This window comes from Vulpes lagopus, chromosome 3 (assembly GCF_018345385.1).
Source record: "Vulpes lagopus strain Blue_001 chromosome 3, ASM1834538v1, whole genome shotgun sequence".
In the NCBI taxonomy this organism is placed as follows: Eukaryota; Metazoa; Chordata; class Mammalia; order Carnivora; family Canidae; genus Vulpes; species Vulpes lagopus.
Genome location: NC_054826.1, coordinates 17,138,396 through 17,163,573, shown reverse-complemented (window position 1 = coordinate 17,163,573; position 25,178 = coordinate 17,138,396). Strand labels below are relative to the sequence as shown.

The 25,178-nt window shown below is 37.9% G+C and overlaps 1 protein-coding gene and 1 pseudogene across 1 annotated transcript in view; one reads left to right on the top strand and one right to left on the bottom strand.

Moving 5' to 3' along the window:
- WDR70 (WD repeat domain 70) overlaps nt 1-25,178 on the bottom strand; it is a 308,191-nt gene that overhangs the window by 190,189 nt on the left and 92,824 nt on the right. The window contains exon 8 of the mRNA XM_041749114.1: nt 21,613-21,766. Within this exon, the coding sequence (XP_041605048.1) occupies nt 21,613-21,766 (154 nt within the window). The remainder of the gene's footprint in view (nt 1-21,612; nt 21,767-25,178) is intronic.
- Nucleotides 10,595-11,340, top strand: LOC121487419 (annotated as a pseudogene).

The window sequence follows — 25,178 nt, the reverse complement described above, 5'->3', positions numbered from 1 at the left end:
AACAACAAAGCTGCAAGTCTCTCCTCAGTGCTGGCACCAGAAATGGAAGTAGTCTCTACAGGTGAAAGAACTACTGATTTCCTCCTTTTCACACCAGGCAAGCGCTGGCTCTGGAGTGGTACTTCTCATCTTCCCAATCAACAGCAGTGGCCCTTTGAGGCCATGAGAGCAACGAGTGCCAGAAACAAAACAGCAGCTGTCTTCTCAGTAACAGGAGCAGTCCTTCAGGGAGGATACTTGCTGGCTCTCCCGACCCTACACTGGGAAAGAGCCAGCAACAAAGAGGCATGGTGCCCACTCTCCTGAACCACAAGCAACAATAACAGCAAGCCCTGTGGACAGAGCACTTTTGATACACCATGCTTTCCAGTAGGCCAGTATTAGCAACAAAGGCGATCACCTACCAACATATGTAGAATAGAACCCTTCTGATACCCTATGCTTTACAACAGGTAAATGCCAACAACAGGTACACTGCCTTTTCCCATCAACACATAAGAAACAGCTGCTGTGGGGTAAAGAATTTTTTTATTTTTCCATCCCACACCAGCTTTGTCTAGAGGCATAAGCTACATTCATGGAAACTGCTATGCTGCACAAAAAGAGTGTCTGATTTTCTAGCAAGAACATCAGAATAGAAACCTCTGCAAGAGAGTAAAGGGAAAATCATGGGGTGAAGGGGTAAGAAAACTGGAGAAAAATACCCTTTAAATCCATATTAAAAGTACTGCAAATACTTCTGAGGTACTGTGTGGAACCTACCAGAATCAACCTAAGAAAAGCACTGAGAACTAAAGATGGTGTGGACTACCCACCAGGGTCCACCACGGGTCCCTGGGTACATGCACATGGGGCAAACCCAGAATAGCATACAAATGCTTTGAAAATTAATACTGTAAGGAAAAACAGCTCATAGGAAGCAGATCAGGACTTACAGTCTAAAACTAATCAGACTGAGTCTCAGCTGAAAAAGAAACCACACACTCAAACAAACAAACAAACAACCCAGCATTCCCCAGAGGTTTTGGACAGGGCTAAGAATATCATAACACAATGTTCAAAATGTCAAAGATACAATCCAAAATTAATCATACAAAGGACCAGGAAAATCTAACCAGCTCCCAAGAAATAAGATAATAGATGCCAACCACAAAATGATCCAAATGTTGTAATTATCAGAAAAAGACTTAAAATCAATGTATATGGCCATCATGCGCAAGGGGAAAGCAAACTCATTTGAAACAAATGTACAGACAGAAGTGCTCAGCAAAGAAAAACTGTTAAAAAATGCAAAAGTGGTCATACTGAAAAATATAATCATGGAAATTTAAAAATCACTGGAAGGGCCCAATAGTAGAAAGGATATGTCAAAGGAAAAATTTAAAGAACCTGAAGGCAGATCAATAGAAATAATTCAGTCTAAACAACAGGAAAAAATGAGAAAAATCAAAGAGCTATGAGACAGTATCAAAAAATTTAGTACTCAGTAAGACTTAGAAGAAGAGAGACAGGTGCAGACAAATATTTAAAGAAATAATGGCTAAAAATCTCCCGTATATGGTGAAGGAGGTAAATTTACAGATTCAAGAATGCCAGAAAGGATGAACTAACTAAAAACAAAAATAATAAATAAAAAAAATTTTTGAAACCTACACCTAGACACATATTAAATTATTAAAAGCCAAAGATATGGGGATCCCTGGGTGGCTCAGTGGTTTGGCACCTGCCTTTGGCCCATGATGCGATCCTGGAATCCCAGGACTGAGTCCCACATCAGGCTCCCTGCATGGAGCCTGCTACTCCCTCTGACTGTGTCTCTGCCCCTCTTTCTCTCTCTCTATGTCTATCATGAATAAATAAATAAAATCTTTTTTTAAAAAAAAAAGCCAAAGATAAAAAAATCCTAAAGGCAAATAAAAAAAAAAAAAGAAAAAAACACATTACATAACAACAACAAATATGGGAATTACTGCAGGGTACTCTTTAAAAATAGAGCCAGAAGACAGGGGACCCACATTTTTAAACTGCTAAAAGAAAAATACTGCCAAGTTAAATGTACAGAAAATATACTTTAGGAATGGAGGTGAAATAAACACATTGTGAAATGAAAGAAAACTAATAGAACTTGTCACCAATAAACCTGCTCTAAAAGAAATGTTACAAAAAAAAGAAAAGAAATGTTACAGACATTGAAAAAATTGATCATATATTTCATATGAAAATTCAAAAAATTAGCCATGAAAATTCAAAAATTCTTTATTTCAAGAATACTTATCATGTTGGACACCTACCTCACACCATACACAAAAATTAACTCCAAATGGATCACAGACATGAATGTAAAAGCTACAACTATAAAACTCTTAGAAGAAAAAATAAGTGTAATTCTTCATGAGCATAGGTTAGGCAATGACACTAAAGGCACAAAACAAAGGAAAAAATAAACTGAGCTTCATCAAAATTTAAAACTTTTGCACTTCAAAGGACACCATCAAGAACATGAAAAGACAACCCAAAGAATAGAAGAAAATATTTGCAAACCATATATTTCATAAAGGACTAATATCCAGAATATATGAACTGTTAGAATTCAATAATAAAAAGACAACACAATTTTAAAATGGGCAAGGGTTTGAATAGACATTTCTCTAAAAGATTTACAAATGGCTAATATATAACACAAAAAGAAGTTCAACATAATTAACCAGGGAAATATAAATTAAAACCACAGAGACACTCTGCATCCTCTGAAATAGTTATTACTAAGAACAACAACAAAATAAAATCATAAGCATTGATAAGGATGTAGAAAAACTGGAACCTTCATACACTATTAGTGAGTATGTAAAATGTTACATACACTTTGGAAAACATTTTGTCAGTCTCTCAAAATGTTAAACACAGAGTTACCACAGGACCCAGAAATTCCACTCCTAAGTATACACCTAAGAGAAATGACAACATATGTCTGCACAAAAATTTGTAAATCAATGTTCATAGTAGTATTCTTAATAGTAAAAAAGTGGTAACAGCATAAATGTCCATCAACTGAAGAGATAAATGCGGTATATCCATACAATAGAATATTATTTTTGCAATGAACAGAAATTAAATATTGACGCATGCCACAACATGATTACTTTTTAAAACATTATGCTAAGTGAAAGGTCCACATATTGTATGATTCCATTTACATGAAATATCCAGAATAGACAGTAGCTAAGTAGTTGCATAGGGCTTTGAGGGGTGGTAGAGTTGGGGATGATGGCTAAGAGACAAATATTTTGTTTTGAAGAGACTCTTTTTAGGACAGTTTGAAGTTCAAGCCAATATTGAGAGAATGATGAACAGAGATTTACCATCTATCCCTTGGCCCCCACATGCATAGCTTCCCCCTATTATCAATATTCCCGCTACAGTGGTACATTTATTATAACTGATGAACCTACACTGACACATCATTATCATCCAATCTCCACAGTTTACATTAGGGTCACTTTTGATATTGTACATTCTATGGATTTGGACAATTTATAACATATATCCATCATATATCATACAGACTTGTTTCATTGTCTTAAAAATTCCTAGTGCTCTGCCTAATCACCACTCTCTGCCCCTTTTTTCCTGGCAACCACTGATATTTTTACTATCTCCAGTAGTTTCTTTTGGGGAGGATACAAATGTTCTAAAATTGATTGTGGTGATGGCTGCATATTCCATGAATATACTAAAAACCACTGAATATATTAAAAACTACTGAAGATACACATTAATGGATGAATTTTATGGTATATGTATTCGATCTCAAAATTAAAAATTAAAAAAGAAAGTCTAAAATTAAGTTCCTCAAGTAAAAGGGAGATGATAACAAAGAGAAACTTGGAATATAAGCAATGAAGGGAAACGAAAAGGTAAATATCTGAGTAAATGGAATAATATTTTTCACCTTTAACTTTTGTTTGTTTGTTTGTTTGTTTAATTTTTATTTATTTATGATAGTCACAGAGAGATAGAGAGGCAGAGACACAGGCAGAGGGAGAAGCAGGCTCCATGCACCGGGAGCCCGACGTGGGATTCGATCCCGGGTCTCCAGGATCGCGCCCTGGGCCAAAGGCAGGCGCCAAACCGCTGTGCCACCCAGGGATCCCCACCTTTAACTTTTGATGAAAACAAAAATTATTATCACTGCTTGATGGGATTTTCAATGTATATAAATATAACACATACAACAACTATATGAGGACTGGAGGAAGAGCCTATGTGGTTGTGCAATTTCTATTTTTTACTTGAAATGGTAAAATAGTAATTCAAAGTAAATTATATAAAATTTAAAATACATTTTTATAGTTCCCTAAAGCCACCATTTAAAAAACTACAAAGAGACATAATTAAAATCTGACAGGTAAGCAAAATGACATTCTAAAAATACTCAGATAGTGTAAAAGAAATCACGAAAGATGAAGCATATATAACAAAGAACAGAAAGAAGCAAAAATAATGAAATGGGAGAACTCCAGAAATGGTAGAAATCCAACAATATCAATAATTACACTAAACCTAAATGAGCTAAATATACCAATTAAAAGACAATGATTACCATTATACATTAAAAAGCAAGACCCCACAATACATTTCTTTCAAGAATCCAACTGAAAATATGATGACATACAAAGGTTAAAAATAAAGAATTTAAAAAGCTACAACAAGCATCTTGACTCAGAGCCTTGAACAGAGCAGCTTTTGCTGTTCTTTTTTCTGTATGGCTCCTTCTCAGATATCCATTTGGCTGGCTCCTTCATGGATCCTTCGTCCAGGTCTCAGCCTGAATGCCACCCCCTCAGAGAGGCTGCCCTGACTATTCTATCTAAAAGCCCCAGTCACTCTCCATCCCCTTAATTGGCTTCATTTTTCTTCATAGCACTTACTACTCTCTGATTTTGTGATATATATTTTTGGATTTTTTCAATGTCTCCCCATTGGGAAATAAATTCTATGAGGGCTTCATCTAGTAAACACTCAAAAAATGTTGTTGAATAAATGAATATAGAAAGAAATATACCAAACAAACAATAATTTTTAAAAAGTTTGAGTGGATATATTAATATCACACAAGGTTGACAACAGAACAAGAAAAATCACAAGAGATAAGGAGGGACATTATATAATGATAAAAGGATCAATTCACTAAAAAGACATAGCAATTATAAGTGTATATGCACTTATGAGGTGCCTAGGTGGCTCGGTTGGTTAAGCATTTAACTCTTGATTTTGGTTTTGGTCATGATCTCAGGGTTGTGAAGCTGGGCCCTGCATCAGGCTCCATGCTCAGCAGGGAGCCTGCTTGAGATTTTCTCCATCCTCCTCTGCCCCTCCCCTTCACCTGTACACTCTCTAAATAAACAAACAAACAAATAAAACCTTTTTAAAAAAAGAAAAGATAGGGACACCTGGGTGGCTCAGCAGTTGAGCATCTGTCTTCAGCTCAGGGCATGATTCCACAGTCCCAGGATCGAGTCCCATACTGGGCTCCCTGCATGGAGCCTGCTTCTCCCTCTGCCTCTGTCTCTGCCTGCCTCTCTCTGTGTCTCTGATGAATAAATAAAATCTTAAAAAAAAAAAAAAAGATCAGATAAAGCAAGTCTCTATAATTAAAGCATCCACCTCAAAATATTAGGAATTAGAAAACTAGGAAAAGAAAAGGGAAAGAAAGCATAAGAATAGACATCAATGTTGAAAACAGAACTATAACAGAGAAATACAAATGAATGAGATTTTAAAAAAAGGTCCCCCCCCCAAAAAAAAAATCAGTTAAATTGAAAAATTTCTAGCCAGACCAAGAAAAAAAGAGAAGACATAAATTTCCAATATCAGGAAAAAAGAGAAATTATATGAGCAATGACTCTAAAGAAATATTACTAAAAATTCTATGTACATGAATTTGCTAATTTAGAGGAAATGGACAATTCCCTGAAAGCCACAAACTATAATAAATCAACCCAAGAACAATGAAATAACATGAGCAGTCCTATACTTATTAAATAAATGGAATTCAGAGTTAAAATTTTTTGAAAAAAGGGAAAACTCCAGGCTGCACTGACAAATTCTACTAGGCATTTTTAAGGGATGCCATTTACAATGGCAAAAAAAAAAAAAAAAAGTATAAATTAAATATGAGTTTAATGAAATCTGTTCAGGAGCTCTATGTTAAAAACTAGAAAACCTAAATGAAAGAAAAAAAAGAAGACCTAAATAAATGAGAGAGATACTGTTGCTGATGATTCCATATAGTTAAGATGTCAATCTTCTACAAATGACCTTTAATATTTTTTAATTAAAAAAAATTTTTTTTTTCTGAGAAAGAGTGTGTGCTTGGTGGGGGGGGTGGGTGTGTCAGGACAGGGCAGGGCAGAAGGAGAGAGAGGGAATCTTAAGCAGGCACCACACCCGGCACAGAGCCCCATTCAGGGCTCGATCTCACAACCCTGATATCATGACCTGAGCTGAAATCAAGAGTTGGACACTTAACTGACAGAGCCACACAGGCAACTCCCCCCAAATGATCTTTAGATTCAAACAATTTCAAACAAAATCCTAGCAGGATTCTTCGTATGTATAGACAGGATAATTCTAAAATGTATGTAAAAAAGTAAAGAAATTAAAACAGCCTAGTATCAAAACTACAATGAGATATCACCTCACACCTGCCAGAATAGCTAAAAATCAATAACTCAAGAAACAACAGATCTTGCCAAAGATTGGGATCCCTGCATGGCTCAGCAGTTTAGCATCTGCCTTTGGCCTGGGGCATGATCCTGGAGACCTGGGATCAAGTCCCATGCCGGGCTCCCTGTGTGGAGCCTGCTTCTCCCTCTGCCTGTGTCTCTGCCTCTCTGTTTCTCTCTGTGTCTCAAATAAATAAATAAATAAATAAATAAATAAATAAATAAATCTTAAAAAAAAAAAAGATCTTGCCAAAGATGAGGAGAAAAAGGAAAGCTTGTGTACTATTGGTGGGAATACAAACTGGTACAGCCACTGGGAAAAACAGTATGGAGGTTCATCAGAAAGTTAAAAATAGAACTATCCTATGATCCAGCAATCACACTACTGGGTATTTACCCAAAGAATACAAAAACACTAACTCAAAGGATTACATGCATCTCTATGTTTATAGACCCACCATTTATAATAGCCAAATTATGGAAGCAGCACAAGTGTATTGATAAATGTATTGATGTACTGATGTACAGATAAAGAAGAGGTGGTATATATACACAATGAATATTATTCAGCCATAAAAAAAAGAATGATGGGGCAGCCTGGTGGCTCAGCAGTTTAGCGCTGCCTTCAGCCCAGGGTGTGATCCTCGAGACCCGGGATCGAGTCCCATGTCAAGTTCCCTGCATGTAGCCTGCTTCCCCCTCTGCCTATGTCTCTGCCTCTCTCTCTCTCTCTCTCTGTGTCTCATGAATAAATAAGTAAAATATTTTTTAAAAAAAGAATGAAATTTTTGCCATTTGCAAGGACATGGATGGAGCTAGAGAGTATAATGCTAAGAGAAATAAGCCAGTCAGAGAAAGACAAATACCAAATGACTGCACTTATACGTGGAATTTAAGAAATGAAGCAAAAGAGGAAGAAGAGAGAGAGAGAGAGAGAGAGAGCGAGCACGAGAAACCAAGAAAATAACTCTTAATTACAGAACAAACTGACGGTCCCCAGAGGGGAGGTGGGTGAAATAGGTGATAGGGATGAAGGAGTGCACTTGTGATGAGCACCGGGTGATGTATTAAAATGCTGACTCACTATACTGTACACCTGAAACTAATAAATAACACTGTATGTTAACTAATCAGAATTAAAATAAAAACTTTTTTAAAAAACAAACTAAAATAGCCCAAACAATTTGAAACAAACAAGAAAGTTGGAGCACTCACATCACTAAATTTTAAGATATACTAAAAAGAGGCAATAATCAAGGCAGTGTGGTATTAGTGAAAGGATATACACATGGAACAGGACAGAGAATCTCTAAATAGCCTAAACTGCCTTGGTTTCCTCAGTCTTGCAGACCCCTCTACACCTGCATTCTCCCCCTCTGCCTAACTGAACTCCACCTCTACTAGCATCCCTGCCTGTAATCTAATGCACAGTCTGCTCATATCCCAGTTACGTCCTAGTTTACCATTTTCTTCTCCCACTCCCAGACTCATGGATTCTACAAATGGATGCTGCTCAGTCCAGTCCTTAGAACTTCACTTCTTACATTTTGTCCACGCAGCAACCCAACAACTCACCAAGACCAAGCAGGTCTTAAAGGCAAGCCCCAGAAAATAGGTCTTTTACAGCTACTTGTTGGTTAGAGTTGAAATAGCATCTTGGGATATAAAGGATGTTTTTTAAGAGGACCAAATGAAAATGATCCCTATTACAGAAGATATTAAGATCAGAAGGACATGTGGGCACCACAGTTGTTGAGTACTTAGAATATGAACACAAATAGTAGCTTAAATTGTAAAAAATCTAAAAGACTGTGAATGTTGTTTCTTGTTTGTAAAGATAGGAGCATGACAAAGGCAATGGGAATGTTAAGTACCCTTGTGTTAAAACAGTGACCAAAATTAGTCATAACAAAAATCAAGTTCAACTAAGGATTCTTAAATGGATCTAAACAGATTCAGTACCATGGCTAACATTAGCGGAAAAAATTTAACAGTGACACCTATTAAAGAACAGCCAGGGACTAAAACAGTTTTTCATCAAATAAACTAATTTTTCTTTCTCCCTTAGCCAAACATAGGCACTCCTGAGAAAAATCCCTTCCTTTATTTAACAGCCTTAACTGGAAATAGCTTAGAAGAATTAAGGATCCATTTGTTTCTCATAAATGTTATACTTTCCCTAAAGAGAGGATATTATCGGACCATGATCAATACTGGCTTCCTCTAAACACACACACACACACACACACACACACACACAGATGGGGGGGCAATGGGTGCTGATTTGTACTCATCTGTATACACTGTTCTGTTTGCCACATGACAAAAACAGATGCTCTGATGCAGTGCCATGTGTAGTCACTGAATGATGTGAGGCTCTGTGACCCACCAAAACGAAAGTGCCCACATCTTTGGCATGGTTAGCTAACTGAGCCAACTCACACGATGAGATGAAATGCAGCAGAGGATACAGTGTGAACTTTGACCCAAAAGTTCTTCTTAAGCAGAGTCCATCCTTCACGGCTGTTATGAATTACCAAAGATTCTGAAGTTTTCAGCAAAATTTTGTGTGCATAAATTTTGCTGCAGGGATCCCTGGGTGGCGCAGCGGTTTGGCGCCTGCCTTTGGCCCAGGGCGCGATCCTGGAGACCCGGGATCGAATCCCATGTCGGGCTCCCGGTGCATGGAGCCTGCTTCTCCCTCTGCCTGTGTCTCTGCCTCTCTCTCTGCCTCTCTCTCTCTCTCTGTGACTATCATAAATAAATAAAAATTAAAAAATAAATAAATAAATAAATTTTGCTGCAGAAAACATTCACAGGGCAGCCCGGGGGGCTCAATGGTTTAGCCCCGCCTTCAGCCCAGGGCATGATCCTGGAGACCCGGGATCGAGTCCCATGTCGGGCTCTCTACATAGAGCCTGCTTCTCCCTCTGCCTGTGTCTCTGCCTCCCCACCCTGTGTCTCTCATGAATAAATAAATTAAATCTTTAAAAAAAAAAGTTCACAGCTTTAATGCAGGAGATGACAAACTTTTTCTCTAAAGGGTCAGGTAATGAGTATTTTGAGCTTTGCAGACCACATGGTCTCTGCTGCCACTATTCAACTCTACCACTGCAGCACAAAAGCAGGCACAGGCAACAGTAAATGAACAGATGTAGTGGTTTCCAATAAAACTTTTATTTACAAAAACAGGGTGCAGGGACGTCTGGGTGGCTCACTGCTTAAGCATCTGCCTTTGGCTCAGGGCGTGGTCCCGGAGTCCTGGGATCAAGTCCCACACTGGGCTCCCTGCATGGAGCCCGCTTCTCCTCCCTCTGCCTCTCTGTCTCTGTGTCTCTCATGAATAAGAAATAAAATCTTAAAAAAAAAACAAAAAACAGGGTGCAGGCTGGATTTGCCCCATAGGCTGTAGTCTGTGTGGTAACGAATCCACATTCCTAGTCATTTCCTTCTATGTGTCAAAGACTCTGAAGTCTAAGTTTTTCTAATTCCTGAACAATTTTAAAATCCATTTGAATACATTTAAGAAATATATTCATTCTGTGATCTACTCAACTCCAATTAATGACTTCTTCCAGCATATTTCAGCAGCCCCAACTATGGCTAACTCTGCCTTTACCACAAATAGTTTCTTTTCTGAAATCATGAATTTCCAGTATTTATTGATTTAACAAATATTTTTTAGCTGATATGTTCTGGGCTCTAGATTTCCATTTACTGGTCACATAACCTATCTTAGAGTTCTTTAACTTTCTTTTCATTATCAACCACTCCTTAGGCATAAACCTGAGAGTCTTATTTTACCTACAATGAACAATATTTATTCTGGAATAACTCCCTCCTCATCATCAATGAGTTCCATTTAAACACCTGACTCCTGAAAGAGACTCAAAAACATCACACAAGCTCTTTTCTAGTTACTGAGGCGTGAGCTACCATGAGCAGCAAAGTCTCCCATGACACCCTGTACGAGGTGGTACGGGAGGTCCTGCACGGGAACCAGTGCAAGCGCCGGAAGTTTCTGGAGACGGTGGAGCTGCAGATCAGCCTGAAGAACTATAACCCTCAGCAGGACAAATGCTTCTCAGGCACTGTCAGGCTTAAGTCCACCCCCCCACCCCAAGTTCTCAGTGTGGGTTTGGGGGGACCAGCAGCACTGTGATGAGGCCAAGGCAGTGGATACTCCCCACATGGACATTGAGGCACTGAAGAAACTCAACAAGAATAAAAAACTAGTCAAGAAGTTGGCCAAGTATGATGCCGAAGTATGATGCCTTTTTGGCTTCAGAATCTCTGATCAAGCAGATTCCCATGAATCCTGGGTCCAGGCCTGAATAAAGCTGGCAAGTTCCCTTCCTTGCTGACCCACAATGAGAACATGGTGGCCAAAGTGGATGAAGTGAAGTCCACTATCAAGTTCCAGATGAAGACGGTGCTGTGTCTGGCAGTGGCTGTTGGACACGGGAAGATGACAGGTGATGAGCTCGTGTACAACATCCACTTAACTGTCAATTTCCTAGTGTCACTGCTCAAGAAGAATTGGCAGAATGTCCGGGCTTTATACATCAAGAGCACCATGGGCAAGCCCCAGCGCCTTTACTAAGACACAGCTTAATAAATCCTAGTGCTACTATAAAACATACACACACACACACACACACACACACACACACACACACACACAAATATGTGGAATGATTGTCCCTTGAAATTTACATTCTTTAGCCCTAATGCTCCCATAGTTCTTCCCGTCATTTTTCTCTCACACGTCAGTAGGTAAACTCTTTACCATGGTATTGAAGGCTTCATTCCAGCATCTCCCAACACAAAATTAATGACCCTACCAGCAGATGGGGACACTTTCAGTTTCCTACCTAAGACCCACAACCTATAAACATATTTGGATGTGAGTCCTCTACAATCCTTCAGTTCCCAGTGTAAGTATATTGCCTCCTCCTCCTGAAAGCCAACTCCTGCTCCTCTGTATGATCACAATCACTACCACCTCCTCATGGACTTCTATCATTACTTAGTATGTTTGGTTTTTACAGAACTCTATTAGGTATCCATACTGTGTAACAAATAAATCACCACAAACTTAACTAATAAACTGGAAGTGGTCTAAGACATTAACAGTTTAGGAAGTCAGAAGTCCAGCACAAAGTAGCTGGATTCTTTGCTTAGAGTCTCACAGACTGAAATCAGGATCAGATAGGACTCCAGTCCTTCCTCTGTCAAGGCTGGGGGAGAACACCCTGCTTCCAAGCTCACTCAGGTCACTGGAAGAATCCAGCTTCCTTGCAGTTATAGGACTGAGATGCCCATTTCCTTGCTGCCAGCTGAAGGGGGCTCTCCATGATTAGAAGCTGTGTGCCTACCTTGCTGCATGGATTCCTCCATTTTCAAAGCCAACAAATGAGAAGTTTTCTCATGTTGAATCTAAATTAGACAAAAGCCATGTCTGCAAATCTTTACAAGATAATCCCCTCTGTTAAAATCCCCCCCTGTTAAAATGGCTAAAGAGCAATATCCTTAAGCTTCCTAGAGGTTACCTGGTTTGATTGAGAAAATTTGTGAAGCATACATTCATTACTTGAAAAAGCCTTCAGTATAACTGAATAATCTGAGGTTTTAGCAAAAGGATAGATGTACACCCTTGGTTTCTTCTCTGAACCACACTTTCAGAAGCAATTTCATATTTTAACCGTATCTGCTGCCTGGACAGGCTCAAAATTAACTAAATCATCTAGTCCTGGTTCCCTTTTAATAAAACTTCTTTCAATTTAACTTTATTCTCTCATATTTTACTATAAGTAGTAAGAAGAAATCAGGCAGTACCCTCAACACTTTGCTCAGAAACTGCCATAGCTACATATCCAACTTCATGACCCAAGTTCGGCTTACAACTTCAAAGACAATAACAGAGACTCTCCTTCAAGTCAAATCCCTCCCACACTTCAAATCTCTTTTGCCATGAATAATTCAGTCCCTTTAAGGGCCCACCTGATTAGCTCGATCCAATGAAGATAATCTTCCTTTCTTAACCATTACGTATAATATAACCTAATCGTAGGAGTGTCGCATCCTGCTTACAGTTCACATCCACGCTCAAGGGGAAGAACAGAGAATCTTGGGGACCATCTTAGAATTCTGCCTACAACCAGGACTATGAGTGTAGCAATTTTGAAACTACTTTCTATGTATAGTAGCAATGAATAAATGAATGAAAGTAGTGGTGATGCTGGAAGCCAAACTTCTCACTGCTGAAGTAGTGAAATACAAACACGGAATGGAAAAAGGCTACGAAGTTAGATTAGAATTACTAGATGTATCAGTGTGAACTCATGATTTTACACAGACACATGTATACATACACATATATACGTATACATATATACACATGTACATATATATATATAGTGTTGGTTGATCTCCCATTTCAGCTCTCTCTTCTGAAACAGTCTAGAAGCAATTACATCCCAGCATTAGTGAACATACCAAGTACCCAGATCCAGATTTGTAAACAGAATTCCGTAATAAAAGGACACATGGGTCAATGGAGAAATGGGTAACATCAGACCAGGAAAAGTACAAGGAGAGCAGGAACATTTTGTTGTACCAGAATATAAGAAATTATCCCCAAAGTGATGGGGATATGTCAAAAGGACAGAAACCAGTGTCTGGGAGTTTCTCTTAGATAAAAAACTCTGAAAATATTCAAAAATTGGAAAGAAACACAATGTACTTCCAATCATTGCACTTTGTAGGGTTTACATTTGTGGTTAAAATCATCACTTAAAACTGCTTATGGAAACAAAAATGTACCTAGAATTCACAGTTTAAAATGTTTTATTTCTTAGGAAACCGGATTTACCATTAAAAGGATATGACTAATCTGTTTCATCTCCAAATTCGAAATAGTAAATTTTTGGAGTGGCTGGATATCAGAATAACTACGTGTACTATTCAAATATAAATAAAGCTATTTGAAAACATGTTTTTCCTGTAATTATTTATAAAGCTCCTAATTTCCATAACTACAGTACATTCATGGAAAAATTGTCCAGTTAAAGGTCCAAGGATTCTACGGTCCCTTGAGCTTGTCCTCTCCCAATTTAATCATTTAGTTAAGAAAGAAATGTAACAGAATTAATTGTTTTGATGTTAAAAATGGTTGAAGACAATCCGAAGGAAATGTACTTAACAATATCAACTCTAGATGAATTGATAAAAGGAATTTCAATAAATGAAATTATAAAGTTACAATCACAAAAAAATAAAATAAAATAAAATAAAATTACAATCACAGACATTCACTTAATAATCTGTGAAAACACGTTTTAATTTAACTTCATAGTGATTTGTTATGGAGTTTTGATGGATAGGACTACTTCTCAATCAAGAATAGAAATTTAGGGCAGCCCCGGTGGTGCAGCGGTTTAGCGCCACCTGCAGCCCAGGGCGTGATCCTGGAGACCCGGGATCGAGTCCCACGTCAGGCTCTCTGTATGATGCCTGCTTCTCCCTCTGCCTGTGTCTCTGCCTCTCTCTCTCTCTCTGTCTCTATGAATAAATAAATAAAATCTTAAAAAAAAAAGAATAGAAATTTAATAGTCACACATTTGTGGGCTCTAGGCCAAAGAGCCCCATCTGAATCTCAGGCAGTGTGTATGTGTAAGATTTCAAAGTAAGAAAGAAAAACACTGATTTGGAAGTAATGTACCAATATTGTGGTTTAGAATAAATGAGTTTTAGATGACAATATAACTACAGATTTTAAAGTATGTTTTTGAACGTTTTAAAAGTTGATTCCTGCTTATCCCTGTCCTACTTTCCTAATGTTAAAAAAGAGAGAGGGACAATAAGCTGAAAATGGAGTCACTTATGCTAAGCCCATAGCACCAAAAAGAAATTTAATACCCAACCTATGTACAGTTTTCAAACTCCCCCAGGAATGTAATCTTAACTGGTCAGTCTGGAATTTCCTAATCAGCACCAGTGAGGTAATCCAACCAAAAGACCCTTTTGTACACCAAAGGAAGGTATAATCCTGGTGGAATAATCCTTTTTTCTATTTATAAGTTCCTTGTCCCATCCTCTCTCTGCCTTTAAATACACTGCATTTTGTACAGCTCCTCATAATTTCTATTTGCTAGATGAGATACTATCCAATTCATAAATCATTGAATAAAGATAATTTAGATCTTCAAATTTACTCAACTGGATTTTTGTTGAATTTAATACTACCCACCTAAACCTAAAGAAGTAAGGTCCTATTTTCCCCAGATAAAATAATCAAGAATACCATGAACTCCAGGGATCCCTGGGTGGCGCAGCGGTTTAGCACCTGCCTTTGGCCCAGGGCGCTATCCTGGAGACCCGGGATCGAATCCCATGTCAGGCTCCCGGTGCATGGAGCCTGCTTCTCCCTCTGCCTGTGTCTCTGCCTCTCTCTCTCTCTCTCTGTGACTATCATAAATAAATAAAAATTAAAATAAAAAAAAAAAAGAATACCATGAACTCCAGACCAAGGATCTTCATATTTTAAAAAAGCACCACAACCTAATTTTCAAAGGATATCTTATGAAAAACTCCAACACATAAAACAGACAAAACTGGAACTCCAATTTTGGAGTTTCCTTCCTGAAATGGAAGGCCCCTTGACCCTCACTCCTATTCTGAGGCCTCTCCTTCCATCTTACTGCAGCCCCTGAAGCACCTGCACAAAATCCCAAGACTGTAAAACATGCAAAACATGGATCCAAGCAATAACTGATATAAAGGTCCTGGTATGATCAGAAAAACATTTTTTCAGATGAGTAAGGAAATACAGACATACAGAAATTTGAAATGTTATTAGTTATGATTGATTATATTTGGGTAGTAGAATTATGAACAATATTTTTTCCATATTTTCTACGGTTCACAGGAATTACTGTTAGAAACTCAATAAACTTAGGGCATCTGGATGGCTCAGTGGTTGAGTATCTGCCTTTGTTTGGGTCACGTCATGGTCCTGGGGTCAAGTCCCACTTCAGGCTACTGATAGGGAGCCTGCTTCTCCATCTGCCTATGTCTCTCCTCTCTCTCTGTGTCTCTCATGAATGAATAAAATCTTAAATAAATAAATAAACTTCATTTTTTTTAAGGTGTAAGTACACTGTCCCTATAATGCACTCGGTCATATATTAACAGAAAAAAATTTCTGTACTAGTACACTTAAAAATATACTTGAATGATGTAAAGATTAGAGATACATATCTAACAATTTAACAATTAGAGAGGGCTGTTTATATTTGAAGTTTACAATATTTTAATCACAATAGATCAAATATATTTGTTTCCTTTACTGTCCTATTCATTGGCAATTTCCAGTAAGGTCACAAGTTACTAATTACTTCTGGAATCAGAAAAGAGGTTAAAAAGTTAAGGAAAAAAAGTGTCCCATGAAATCTACTATTTTCAAATAATAATTCTTGCATTTCCAAAACCCATTAGTCAAGCCAAAGACTGCAATTAAGATATCAGTAACATTTCCTAGACAAGTAAATAGTCAATTAATTACATTTGCTTCTGGGAAATGTAGGAAGTAAATATTAACCAAGATTTTGAAATCAAAATGGAGATATTAGGCAAGTGGGGGAAGTTACAGTAGACAGCTACATTATATAGTAGTTTTCTACATATTGGTAACTAAATTTTTTCCCAGTTTTATTGAGAAATAATTGGCATACATCACTGTATTAGTTTAAAGGATATAACATGATAACAGGATTTACAAAAATTGTGAATTGATTATCGCAATAGATTCAGCTAACAACCTTTATCTCATACAGATATGATATAAAGAAAAGAAAAAAGTAAACAAACAAAAAAGTTTTCCTTGTAATGAGAACTCTTAGGATTTACCCTCCTTAACAATGTTCCTGTATGTCACACAGTGTTAAGTGAGTCATAGTGTTGTATGTTATGCACCTATTTTACCCCTACTACTTATTTATCTTGTAACTAGAAATTCGTACCTTTTGACTACTCTCCTCCAATTCCCTTATTTCCCACCTCCTGCCTCTGGTAACCACATGTCTGATCTCCTTCTCTGTGAGTCTGTGGTTTGTTGCAGCAGGGAGGGAGGGGTTGTTCAGTTTTTTTTCTTTTTCAGATTCCACATATAAATGAAATCATACAGTATTTCTCTTTCTCTGACATTACATTTAGCATAATGCCTTCAAGATCCACCCAAGTTGTTGCAAATGGTAGGATTTCCTCATCTTTTATGGCTGAATAATATTCAGATATATCACAACTTCTTTATCCATTTATCCATCAATGGACACTCAGGTGTTTCCATGTATTGGCAATTGCAAATGATGCTGCTATGAACATGGAGGTGCAAATATCTTTTCAAGTTCATGTTTCCATTTCCTTTGGATATAGTCCCAGAAGGGGAATTGTTGAACCATATGATAGCTCTATTTGTAATTTTTTGAGATCCTCCATCCTATTTTCCACAGTGGCTGCACCAATTTACATTCCCACCAACAGTGCATGAGGTTTCCTTTTACTCCACATCTACCAGCATTTGTTATCTCTTGCCTTTTGGTACTGGCCATTGTTAACAGGCTGATGGGATATTTCACTATGGTTTTAATTTGCATTTCCCTAACAACTAGTAATGTTGAGCATCTTTTCAAGTACCTGTTGGCCTTTGGTACATCTTCCTTGGAAAATGTCTATTCGGGTCCTTTGCCCATTTTTTAATTGGGTTTGCTTTGTTTTGCTATTAAGTTATAGGAGCTCTTTACAAATTTTGGATTTTAACCCCTTATACATATGGTTTGCAATTAGGCATAAAGAACAAATCTCAACATAATAAAGATCATGCATGACAAACTCACAGCCAACATCATACTCAATGGTGAAAGATTGAAAGCCTTTCCTCTAAGATCAGGAGTGAGACAAGGGTACCCACTCTCATTACTACTATTCAAGATAGTACTGGAAATCAAAACTAGAACAATCAGGCAAGAAAAGAAATAAAAGATATCAGAGCTGGAAAGTAAGAGGTGAAATTCTATTTGCAGATGACATTATTCTAACTACAGAAAACCCTAAAAACTCATAAAAAAAAAACCTCTTAGGTCTAATAACAAATTCAGAGAAGTTACAGCACAGAAAATTAACATTTTAAAAAAATCAATAGGTTTCCATATACTAACAATGAATTTTCTGAAAAAGAATTAAAGAAACTAATCCTATTTATAGTAGCATCAAAAACAATTAAGAATAAATTTAACCAGGAGGTAAAAAATAACTATGATAACTCAATATTTTAATTTCCTATGTTTCTACAGATTTGTTTATCCATCCTTGTCCTACTTTCCTAATCATCTTATTATATGTACTATAAGTCTGAGATTGCAGAAGTAGCCAGAAACAAAACTAACCAGATTCCTTTCTTCTTGAAATTTTCTTGGCTAAAACCTAAATCCAAAAAGTTGTAGTCTTTTTATAATGTAAGAAGCCCTGAGTGGCTGAAATAATTAAGAAGAGCTTAGACTGGCAAAAACTTCTCTTCCTCATACTTTTTAAGAAATACTGATGGGACGTCTGGGTGGCTCAGCAGTTGAGCGCCTGCCTTCGGCCTAGGGTGTGATCCTAGGGTCCCAGGATGTAATCCCACATCGGGCTCCCTGGATGGAGCCTGCTTCTCCCTCTGCCTATGTCTGTGCCCCTCTCTCTCTGTGTCTTTCATGAATAAATAAAATCTGAAAGAAAGAAAGAAAGAAAGAAAGAAAGAAAGAAAGAAAGAAAGAAAGAAAGAAAGAAAGAAAGAAAAGAAAAGAAAAGAAAAGAAAGGCTGTTGATGGTTAAGCACAAGCTAAAAAGAGAATAAATTAAATACAAGTTTTTAAAGGTTTCATTTCCACAAACCAGTTACTTAAATAAAGTTTGGGATTCCCAAAAGCTTCAAATAAAGCAGATGAAAGCAGAATTAAGTTTAAGACAGGGAGAGTGATCTAGAGACCTATCTGCTTTCCTTCCTTACCACCATCACTCTCACATCATCTTTGGTGGAATCCTAGGGGCAATGATTTTAAAGAGAAGGGAATGAGAAATTCCAGTAAAATACATGCAAAAAAAAAAAAAAAACTACTAAAGCTATCATTGCAATCTAATTGTATGCTTAAATTATATATGAATTCCGTTTGAATCATCTAACACTGGGTACTTAAACAATTAGTCAAAAAATTCATGAGACTGTGATCCTCATTAGGGTTGAGAGGCACTTCACTTGGTTTCAATAAAGGGCAGTTTGAAACATAGCATATTAATTTATTCCAACAGCTCAAACAGAACATGTAGATTATAGTCAATTCTCATTATTTGCAGTAGTATAGTCTATAAAGTTCTTAAGCACTGAATTATCAAAATATAGGGTTGGGTTCATGCAAGCTTCCAGTCACATTTTCTTCAACCAATCAATACATTATTTTGTTTATGTTTTTGTTTAAGGACCTTATTTAATATATATACCTGATTCATTAACATTGAACTCATAGCCAACAGCACTGTAAGTCATGCCTGAATGAAGCTTGCCTAACATATATATTTTCTCTGCAAGACACCCCATGGACTTCTTACACATAGGAACATTAGACAGTGCTACAGCAATTCAGCACTTACCTGGGGGCCATTTTAAACAGCAAATCACCAACAAAAGGCTCACAAATAAGAAAAATATAGTACTACATAGACCTCTAAAAGGACACTTGATTACAACGTGAGAGTTAAAACAAGAAGAAAGCATTAGCTTTATCTTTTCCTTTTTTTTTTTTTTTCCTGCTCTGTGCAAGTGCATGTCTCTGCAAATGACCACAAAAAGGCTGTGTATTGACTTTGGGGTTATAAAAACTTTTTAGCAAATACAGAAACCACAAATAATGAGGATCCACTGTATTTTCTTAGACAATCAAATCTATGAGACTTTGATGTAGTTATAAACCTTGATTATTAGTGTTTTAGAATAAGGTACTAGGACAGGAAAAGAGTGAGTAAAAACCAGAATTAAAATTGAGGCTCAAAGGGTACCTGGATGGCTCAGTGGTTGAACATCTGTCTTCAGCTCAGGGCGTGATCCCGGGGTCCTGGGATCAAGTCCCACATCGGGTTGCCCCCAGGGAGCCTGCTTCTCCCTCTGCCTGTGTCTCTGCCTCTCTCTCTCTGTCTCTCTCATGAATAAATTAAATAATCTTATTAAAAATTAAAATAAAATATAGGGGATCCCTGGGTGGCTCAGCGGTTTAGTGCCTGCCTTCGGCCCTGGTCCTGATCATGGAGACCCGGGATCAAGTCCCACGTCAGGCTCCCTGCATGGAGCCTGCTTCTCCCTCTGCCTGTGTCTCTGCCTCTCTCTCTCTCTCTCTCTCTCTCTCTCTCTGTCTGTCTCTCCTGAATAAATACAGAAAATCTTTAAAAATAAAAAAATAAAAAAATAAAAAATAAAATATAATTGAGGCTCAAAATTCTACACCAACCATATCCACTAACACTGTAATATATCTGTGGTAGATTGTATTATTGTTGCCAATCCATCACTTCTCCTATATCCTCAACTTTTGGCATGTGATACTGCAGTTACTCTCACTAAAGACCTGGGCAATTTCTCCAGTTACCCATGGTCATGTGATGTGCTCTAGCCAATGGAATGTCTATGGACACATGAGCAAAGTCCTGAAATGTGCTTCTAGAGAGAGGCTCCTTCTTGTGTTTCTGCCATCACCATGAGAAAAACATGTCCTCGGGCATTTCACTTGTACAAGGAGGAAAAGAGACACATGGAACAGACCTAGACATTAGTTGTATCTTGGAGCCAAGCCCAGACATCTCACAGATATGTTACCCATTATAAATAATCCATTAAGTTTGATAGCATTTATGCAGCTATAGTTAATTGACATTTAATATAATTTTAAAATATTATCTCATTTAAAAATCTTTATATAGGGATCCCTGGGTGGCACAGCGGTTTAGCGCCTGCCTTTGGCCCAGGGCGCGATCCTGGAGACCCGGGATCGAATCCCACATCGGGCTCCCGGTGCATGGAGCCTGCTTCTCCCTCTGCCTATGTCTCTGCCTTTCTCTCTCTCTCTCTGTGACTATCATAAAAAAAAAAAAAAAAACATAAAAATCTTTATATAAAACCTTTATATAAAAGATCCTCTTTTTGTTCTTGTCCTGTCTTAGCAAAACTAAGTTTTGCTTAGTATATAGTAGATTTGTAGTATGTTGTTTCCAAAGAAGACTGCACCCGTATCTCCCATCCCATAGGATCTTTGACAATGCATCTTGTCATTCACCCACCAAATGGTGAAATCTATCTCTTGTCTCCCCAAATTTGAGTTGGCCCTACAATGCTACATAAGACTTGAAGCCAGACCTTATAAAATCTGAAGTATCCACGTTCATCCTTCATGGAACCAGTCATCCAGCAAGAAGTCAAACCACATTAAGCCCACCACACTATCAGAAAGCCCAAGCTAGACACCTGGAAAGAGAAAATGGGAGCGAGAGAGAGCATGCACATAAGTATGCACATGCACATAGTGGGGAAGGGGGAGGGCTGGAAACAGGAGAGACAGCAAGGGATAGAGCACCAACTATAAATCATCTGAGTGAGGCACTTTCAACATTAAAACCATCCTAATGCCCCAGCTGACACTACAGGAAGCATAAGAACTTCTTGGTCGATCCACAGAATTGTGAGAAATAATACATTCTTTAAAACTAAGCATTAACTTTTAGGGTAAATCACAGCAACTCAAATAAGTTGTTAATAAATGTGTGCTGAATTAATTAAATTCAGTAAAATATGCTGTTTAATCCTTACCTTGGTGTTTGCCATATCCACAATATACTGGTCTCCCTTTATACATTCCATTACTTCAAAACCATCTCTGTCAATCACTTTGGCCTGAGAGCTTCCAGATACAACAAGAATCATGTCTCCTGTGTTACTATACTGCAATGACTTGATCTGATGGCTATGTAAAAGAAAAAAGAAAAAAATTATGTCTTAATGGGCATGTTTACACTTTCAATACATTAAGCACTGCCAGAAAAAAGTCACAACTGCACAAATTGATAATTCTTCAAAATCAAGATCATCAACCACAAATGGGCCCTCAACAACAGGGGCTATCCTGTTAGTACCTTCCTCCCACTCTGCATAGCATCTATTAAAAATATCTACTTATCTTAAATCTTCAACCCAATCAACTCTCCTTCTTTCAGCTGTTGATTTGTCTGGCTCCTTCCCCAAACCAACAAACAACAACTGCCTCAACTTCCTCCCACTATGTCATAAACTTATCTACATCTGAACACCTCTCTTCCTCCTCCTCTTTCATTACAATGGTGGGTGTAGACCCTCTTCCTGCCCAAGGCAAATCTAAGACCTATATTCTGGATCCCATCCTTTCCAGTCTCCTCAGGAACTTCTACTGATTATCCTCTCTCCTCCCCTTCACAGCTAAGTGTTTGAATAAGTTTTCATCATCTCCTTCATTTCTCTAGTACTACAGAATCTTTGCACACTTACTACCCTGCTCATTCCTCCAACTTCCAGGATTTGGTCTGCTGATGGCTAACAAATGAACTCTCTTATACAAGATTATGTTACCATTCCAAAGCAGCCCACATTCAATGCCTGGCCAATGTGCAGTAAAATGGCCCAGCCCTCTGCTTCAGGCTGGGATCCACAGGAAGAATTATACCAGCTTGAGATCTCCCCATGGGAACAGCTGAGGCTGCTTCTGCAACTATAGGAAAATGTAATTACTGTGCCTTCCTAAGAGTATTTTCCTTCCTGCGTGTGGTTTTTGCTACTTTATTGAGATTTATAGTACTTATTGAATTGAATCTCTGGGTCAGTCTTTTATCTTTTTTTCCCCCAAAATTTGGCGGTTAACCTCTTCACATCCTGCTTCTCTCCTTTTCTATTCTGCATTTCTAATGTGAGACTTTTTCACCATATGTCATATGTGCCTTAAGTTTTTTTCTGCATTTTCCATTTTTTGTCACCATGCTTCAGTCTAAAAATGATCTTTTAACCATTAACTCTTTTTGTTTAGTTGTTTAGTATGTGTAAAAAACATACTAAGAAGTAGCCCATACTAAAAAACATACTTAGTATGCTTTTTACTTAGTAAAAAACATACTAAGAAGAAGCCCACACGCTTCTCTCTCAGGAGCCAATCCCAATGCACTCCTCTGCCAACCTTCTGCATGCAAATCCTGGAGTTTCAAAGTATGTTTCTGGGGAATCTGACTTGAGAGAGTGGGTACCAAAAGTGGTCCTATGAAGTCAATTCCACGATGAGATCACTGAGTGGCTAGCAACAAGGACCCCATCACAGGGGGTACATAGTCCCTGACATGCTACAGGAGTACAACTGCAAAGTTCATTGTGAAAGGAGAGATAGTGGCTGATGTGGTTATTCCAGGTATTTGAGAGGCATTTGAAAAGTAAGAACTAAAACCACTATAGAACTTGATAGCTATGACCGGGTGTAGTCAGTGCAATGAATAAAGACAATGAAAGGCTAAGGATGAAAAATTACCAATTAAAATCTATAGTCTGAAAAAGGCAGAGGGCCACTCTGGCAGCCTATAAAGACGGTTATTGATGCCTGTCAGCTAAGTGGTATGTAGTGACTGATCTGGAAAAGCATCTTTTTTTACCTCTATTAGGAAGCAAGACCAAAAGCAGTTGACATTCATAGGAGACCAATAGCAGCATACACGTGCATGCCTGAGCCAGAGCCATGTTAATTTTCTGGCCCTGTATCTTAACATAGTCCAAGGGGACCTGAACCATCTGGACAATCTGAAGAAATTCATGCTGGTCTGTGATCCAGATGACATCAGGCTAACTGAATCAGGTGACCAAAAAATCAAGTACAGTGGTGAGAAACACACTCTCCAGAAGATGTGAGATAAACTCTAGAAAAGATCAAGAGATTGGGAAAAGGAGACGTGGGAAAGATGTAGATAGACATATAAAAAGTGAACACCCGATAGGAGGCTCTTTGTATCCCATCAACACCAACTTTGAAAGAGGCACTAAACAATGCAGATAAAGTGACTTGGCCAGTTGACATTAGCTAGCTTTTGTCATCATCCATGTCACCATTAATGCAATAGGCTTATAAATGAAATAGCAGTGGAAAAAGGGAAGGAAGTTATGCATCGGACCAACAGCAACTCTCCAAAAGTGACCTAACTACTATTGCCAAAGGTCCAACTCCCCAGTAACAGAAGCCTGATGTGCTCCACTCCCAAAATCAATACTAAACTAATGAGAAAGTAAAATACATAATATGAAAAACCGTAATAAGTATATGGGAAAAAATTGAGTTGGGGGGCAGAAAATGTGTATCAAGGGGACAGGCATAAATATTTTAAGTAAAGTGGTCAGGAAGTAAGTGATTGAGTAGGCTATGAAATGAAGGAGTAGGCTATGAAGATATTATGAGGAAGAGTATTCCAAAAGGAGCAATAGCTACTAGAAAGGACCTGTAGCAAGAGCATATCTGGCATTTCCCCCAAAGTAATCATTGAAGAGTGAACAAACTAAATAGGAGTTGGAGAGGTCACAATACAGCAAGTGGGATGGTGCAGATCAAGGAGGGCCATGTAAGCCACAGAAACTGGCTTTTATTCTGTTGGAGAGAAATTAGAAGAAACCCATCGGAGTGCTTTGAGCTGAGGAATGACATAATGTGACCTATGCTATACAGAATCATTTTTTTATCCCTAGACCATTTTTTGCACTCTGAAGTCTATGGGCTACTTCTTAGTATGTTTTTTACACATACTAAACAACTAAACAAAAAGAGTTAATGGTTAAAAGATCATTTTTAGACTGAAGCATGGTGACAAAAAATGGAAAATGCAGAAAAAAACTTAAGGCACATATGACATATGGTGAAAAAGTCTCACATTAGAAATGCAGAATAGAAAAGGAGAGAAGCAGGATGTGAAGAGGTTAACCGCCAAATTTTGGGGGAAAAAAAGATAAAAGACTGACCCAGAGATTCAATTCAATAAGTACTATAAATCTCAATAAAGTAGCAAAAACCACACGCAGGCACATCATAGTAAAACTGCTGAAAGCCAAAGACAAAAGTAAAACCTTAAAAACATTTTTTTTTCCAAACATGTTCTCATTAGGAAAACTCAAAGTAAAAATACAAGATACCACTATGTATCTACCAAATAACTAAAATTTAAAGGCTTACAAAATGTATCATGGGGACTATGAAACGAAAAATGCTGCCTTCCCAGGGGCTCCTGGGTGGCCCAGTCTGGTAAGCATCTGCCTCAGCTCAGGTCATGATCCCAGAGTCTTGGGATCAAGCCTGCATTGGGCTCCATACTCAATGGAGAGCTGGT